Genomic DNA, 6,000 nt, shown 5'->3' with positions numbered 1-6,000 from the left:
CAGGTGAAGGTGCAGCTGCCTCACCTGGAGACTAGTGTGGTACAGCCACCTGGCGATAAGACACGTTAGCGCTCGGAGCCGCTCGCCTCCTTGGAAAAAAACGCCCTCCTCCCCTTTTCATCTAGTCGCATTTAACAGGAAATCCTCCAGAATACTGCAGAATCTGTCTGCTCTATTGCTGAGTGGTAGGTCTTGTGTGAGTGCGTGCACAAGCGAGTGCGCACGTGCTCGTTAACAACTCGTTTTTAGATTGAGAAACTCTGACAGCGCACGTGGCGGGGTTGAGGGGGGTGCGGTCTGTCACTGCCTCAGTGCCGCTCTCTCGGTCCGCCAGGCCACGCCTCTTTCAGAAGCGTTTTCCTAACAGGAAGTGTGGATGAAAGACGTCTCCACCCATGCGTTGACCTTCACTTTAACAAAATTTTAAATTTGTTTTTAACTTTTTAAAGTCCTACAAATATTTTTAAAACCATCTTTCAGTTTCACAAATGGTGAACAGTGAAACTATGAAATCTATTTTGAGAAGTATAGCTTTGCTAATGGATGTTTTTTTTGTGTGTGTGTGAAAGAGATCATAACCAGAAATTGTACCTTTTGAAGGAATTGGTACAAATGTGTACCTTTTACTGCTAAGGAACATATATGTACTTTTCAGACAATGAAAAAGGCACAGCTAGGTACCCTGAGCTCTAGTATTAGTCCTTAGACTGAGTTAATGTCATTTTTGTCCCTGGGGGCACAACGTTGTACCCTTGTTTTTTACTGTGAGTTATATTCGTCTAAATACAGATTCAGGTAAAACATCTGTCCTAATGATTCTCCATCTCACTGCAGCTGTTGATACTGATAGGCTCATAACCTGGGTGGGACTTTCAGGCACAGTCCATAGTTGGTTCTGATCGTATCTAGAAGACAGGGTTATGCTGGTTCTATTGGTGATCACAAATAAAAGCTGATCACCATGAGAAGTGGGGTCCCCCAAGGCTCAATTCTTGGATCACTGCTCTTCAACCTCTACATGCTCCCCCCCGGGTCAGGTCATACACAATAACATTACCTATCATAGTTATGCAGATGACACCCAGATCTACCTAGCTCTATCACCTAGTGACTGTGGTCCCCTACACCAGTGTTTCCCAACATTTTTTGACTCATGGATCCCCTGAGCTGTTTTTTCGTACCACGAGTACCCCCTAAGTCAAACATGTTGACGATTACCCAAAAGTGGAATGTACAATACCTTATTAGATGAAAATAATTTCAGTAAATCTCCTTAACGCTGAACCCCGTCTCACTCCCTGTCTGATTCAGGTTAGTTCTTTAACTTTAACAATCCTCATGCAGGGTCCAGACTCCATGAGGAAACTGTCTGGAGCTCTGCATCTGGATCAGCACCACAGCTGGTGTAAACGCTCTGATTTGACTCAACCCGCGGTGCGCTCTGCTCACACACAATACAACTGCAGCCTCCGTGCATTACAACATCCGATTTGTGCAAATCAACACTTGTTGCCGATAAGTTGTGTACCAACCCTGCTCATGATCCCCTCAGAGATGGATTGTTGATGTGAATATTTATTTATTTGTTTGGTTGTTTTATGAGAAAAAGATATTAAATTATTACAAAAGGCAAAAAGGAACCACTAGAACTGCCTGAGCTCAAAATCTACACCTAGACTCTTCTGACCTTAACTAGATTATTTAAAGCTAATAGAGTCCTGAAAACATAGTTTGTGAAGCCTTTATTTGGTTTGTTACAGTTGAAAAATACACAAGTTTCATCTGGTCCACCTTCGATCTGTCATGTTCTGTGTCCCTTTGGTCCCCAGCCCCCTCCAGGTTTCCCTAATGTTTCCCTAGTCACTTCACTTGTCTTTAGCTTCCTATTTGTTCGGATCATCTAGTTAGTAGCTCCTTTAGTGTGCTGTATTTCCTTCCTCATTTAGGTAATCAGTTTACTTATCTTTAGTTCTCCAGGTTTGTTTTTGTCTTACAGGTTTTATGCTTTGTTTTGCCTCCCCATTTAGTTAACTGGTCTCACCTGTCTTCCATCAGCTGTCACTGCCCACACACCTCCTCCTGATCACTTGATCACTGCCTCCTGTGTATAAAGCCCTGTCTTGTCTTTCAGTGTTTGTCGGTTCATTGTGTGTGTCTGCATGAGTGTCACGCCTGTTGCAAGTTTGTGACCTTCTGTGTCCAGAGTTTCCAGTTTTGAGTTTCCAGTTTTGGACACCCGAGTGAAGAGAGGAGCAGAGCTGTCAACTGATCACCACCTGGTGGTGAGTTGGATCAGATGGCAGGGGAAGATGCCGCGTAGACCTGGCAGACCTGAACGCATAGTGAGGGTCTGTTGGGAACGCGTGGCAGAAGTACCTGTCAAGGCGGCCTTCAACTCCCACCTCCGGTAGAGCTTTGACCACGTTCCGAGAGCAGTGGGGGACATTGACTCCGAGTGGGCCTTGTTCCACTCTGCGATTGTTGAGGCGGCTGTTGCCACTACCCTGCTTTATGAGGGTGTCCATGACACCAATAACTTAAAAATCACATGATCAGACCCGATTTCTGTTCCTGCGATCAGATTGGATCATTCCTATTAATAACTAATAAATGTGAGGTGAGGTGGGACTGTCCTCTTGAGTCCTTATGTATGGTTTTGTCTTTGGCGTATGGTGCTTGAAAAGTTTGAAAATTAACCTTGAAAATTCTTGATTTTGTCAGTGGGAAAAGTCCAAGAACCCTGTCTGCCTCCTGCAGCTACTAGATTGCTGTTACTGGCGTGTCCATGCTCTCCTGGTTGCTTTTGGAGACGTTCTGCCATCCTGCTCTTCCCTGCTGAGCATTTCATAATTAGGCTCAGCTTATTTCTATCAGCTGTGCATTGAATGACAAAATCTTTGGCAGAAAAGAAGGATGAGGAGATAGCAATAACCTTCCACGCCCCTTTTATTTGAAAGGTTGATAGCAGAGCCATGTGTATGTTTCTGCTGGGCCTCTGTCCTCAGCTCCACCTGCTTCCATCCTAAAGATGTGAGCTAATGGCCTCATGTTTGTGTTTCAGGTCCAGCTGATCCACTACAATCATGAGCTGTACACAAACTACACAGAAGCTGCTAGAAGTCCCAATGGAATCGTCATTATATCCATATTCATGAAGGTGAGTCTCATCAACGATGGAAACTCTGTCTGCCCACAAGGCTTTGATTCTAATTGAATTACCATAATCTTGACTCCGCCTCCCCCAGCAGCTCTTATGAGGTTATTATCTGTAATCCTGCAAAACAGCTTTGGAGGGGAGTTCATTGTAGCTGCTCAGCAGGCTTGACCTGCACTAATTCACTGATTAATAATCTCAAGCCAGCTTATAAAACTGGAAAAAGCTTTAATATAATTTAAGAAACATTTAAAACTAAAGATGGGCAAAAAGCGCATCTGAGTGGAGTCTTTCACAATCGCTGTCTTCCTCGAAGCTTTATTCTTTTATAAAATAGAATTGTAATTATTATAAATACGTATGTCTTATAATATCTGAGGCATTACCAAATGTTTTATTCCACTATAAAAAAGTGTTAAGTTTTAGATAATTATTGCCGGTGGTGGCTTGCCCATAGGGGGCGCTAGGGCGCCACCCATCCAGTCTTACAGGAAGAAGAATCACAAAATATGAAATAAAGCATGAAAATGAAACTGAACGATCTACAACATACAGACTGTAAGTGCTGTGTTTAATCTGCATCCAAGTGTAGTTTAAATGTCTTTTTTACACTTTTTTATTTATCAAACATCACAAATCATATAACAACGGATTTATTGTAAATGAATGTAAACAGTCTCCAAGTATCATATGCTTAAAGTGACTGTGTGTATTTTTCCTGGTGATTCGGGGCAGTAGATATTTAAATTGTTGCAATCAAGCTGTAGTTTTGTGTTGGAGTAAGACCTTACCAACAGATGCCCATTAGGGTCAAAAAGCCCTGGGGAGTGCTAACTTTAGCCAACTAACAAGCACATCAGAGTCCCTTTCATCACTGGCAACAAGTGAAGAGGTACATGTGTGAAATATTATTTAAGAATGACGAAAGTTTTTTAACTGTTTGTTAAAAATCAGTAAATGCAGTTTGTCCTCTTGGGCTCCCGTAGAAGGAAACATGACATCTAATATGGCGCTTTAGACCCATAGGCCCAATCCCAACACTCGCATTTGCACCCTTCAATTGTGCGTTCCCAGCCAGGGGTGCGAGTGCGTAGGGTGTCCCGATTCTCAATTGCGGAAGTTCACCACGCCCTCATTGCACCGTTAATCTGCACTTCACCCAAGTCCGCAGCGATGCGGACCTGGGGCAAGGGTATTACCCACAAGTCATTGCTGCGGGAGAAAAGGCTCAAGTTTCTATTCTGAAATTATTTTCTAATTAGGTCATTTTAGGACAATTAGTTGATGCGCTAAGACATTTAGACAAAGCAGCATTATATGTAACTTTATTTCAAACAACTGTTTGGCTGTTTGTTTAAAAGTTGTTAATAAAGGTTTTTGAAAAATCTATCACAACAACCAGCATCCCGGCATGTGCTGAGATTGATGACGCAACACTCCCGGTCTCAATTCTGCAATTATTTGCACACTTGTGTACGACGCACCCGAAGCCTTACAGTGCACTTCCTCCAAGTCCACTTTGCTGAAAACTGCAGTGCGAGTATTTAGATTGGGCCATAGACATAGACCCCACGTAGCCGCTACTGCCTAGGGGCGCTGACGAGCAGTGGCGTCGCCATCTTGGATCGGTCCAAAAATCTAATGTCAGAGTGAGGTAAACAGGCAGAAGTCAGCAATACTTATCAGGGGGTCGAGCAGGGATCAGTAGTGAAAGTTCAGAGCCAAGGTCGGGGTCCAGATGACAGATGGACGAGAGAATCCGTGAGGGGCAAGGCAGGCAGAATCCGTGGACGGAAAACGTGGCCAAAAGTCAAAAGGCTTGGTTGAAAATATCGCTGGAGTCTCTACTGGCACAAGGCTGTCGATCGTCCGGCGGTGAGACAGAGCCCGAGCTTAGCTTGAAAGGAGGAGCGCACAGGTGAAGCAAGGAGACAATCAGGCAGGGCTCAGGTGAGCTGTGTGTAGCTGATTACCAGGAAGACTGGCAGAAAGGAAAAAACAAGCATGGCAGAACAAGGTGGAATCATTACTATCATTCTTACAGATAACAATAGAGGTGTTTGTGTAATTCATATAATATGGTGTCAATATAATTCAGAGGGTGAGAGAGAACTAGAATAAAGTCTGGATGACAAGAACACGACAAACCATCAGAACTGTTAGTGATGTTCTGGTTCTGCTGGATTTGTGTCTCTCTCTCTTTCTGCAGATCTAGAAGTTGCTTCTTGTTCATCCTTTACTGTTTATTTTTGTGAACTCTCCCCCATCTCTCCCTTTCCTCTCCCCCGTTCTCCTCATCTCCAGCTCCGTGTGCTGTGGGATTAAAAACAACCAAAAGCATCTCTAATAAAGTTTAGATATCAGGTGTAGGATTACGGCTGAATCTATGACGCTCTACCTGTGAGGGGTACACTGTTATCGGTACTCGGACATCAGCTCTGGTTGCTTTACAGCAGGACAGGACACGGGGAGAGAGAGAAAACAACTGGCTGCTTAAGGGAGTTCATTTTATTTGTTTTGTCTTCATTTATCTGTCGCTTGTGTTGAGATGTTTTTAAACAGTAACTGAAGCTTTCCATGAGCTACATCCCCTGAAAGAGGACTGCTTTGCAGAGCTTTCATCTGGAGCTCCTCTTCTGCAGTTAGAGAGAAAAGAAAGAAAAAAATCTTTTCTATAGCGCCTCTCAAGATAATAAAAGTCACGAGGTGCTTCACAAAACCAAAAATTTTAAATATAAAAAGGATTTAAAAACACGATTAAAAAATGTTTAAAATGGGCAAAAATAGACAATCGTGGTAGAAAAATGTAAAGAAGGAGAGAGAGTGAATAGGAAAGAGGGAAATCA

The 6,000-nt window shown here is 43.3% G+C and overlaps 1 protein-coding gene across 1 annotated transcript in view; it reads left to right on the top strand.

The window, feature by feature from the left end:
- The window catches only part of ca10a (carbonic anhydrase Xa), a 239,639-nt gene that overhangs the window by 200,068 nt on the left and 33,571 nt on the right, over positions 1-6,000 (top strand). The window contains exon 5 of the mRNA XM_054736412.2: positions 3,062-3,157. Coding sequence (XP_054592387.1) covers positions 3,062-3,157 — 96 coding nt within the window. The remainder of the gene's footprint in view (positions 1-3,061; positions 3,158-6,000) is intronic.

Source organism: Nothobranchius furzeri, chromosome 16, assembly GCF_043380555.1.
Source record: "Nothobranchius furzeri strain GRZ-AD chromosome 16, NfurGRZ-RIMD1, whole genome shotgun sequence".
NCBI lineage: Eukaryota > Metazoa > Chordata > Actinopteri > Cyprinodontiformes > Nothobranchiidae > Nothobranchius > Nothobranchius furzeri.
Note: the sequence above shows the minus strand (reverse complement) of the source record. Positions and strands in the feature narration are given on the sequence as shown.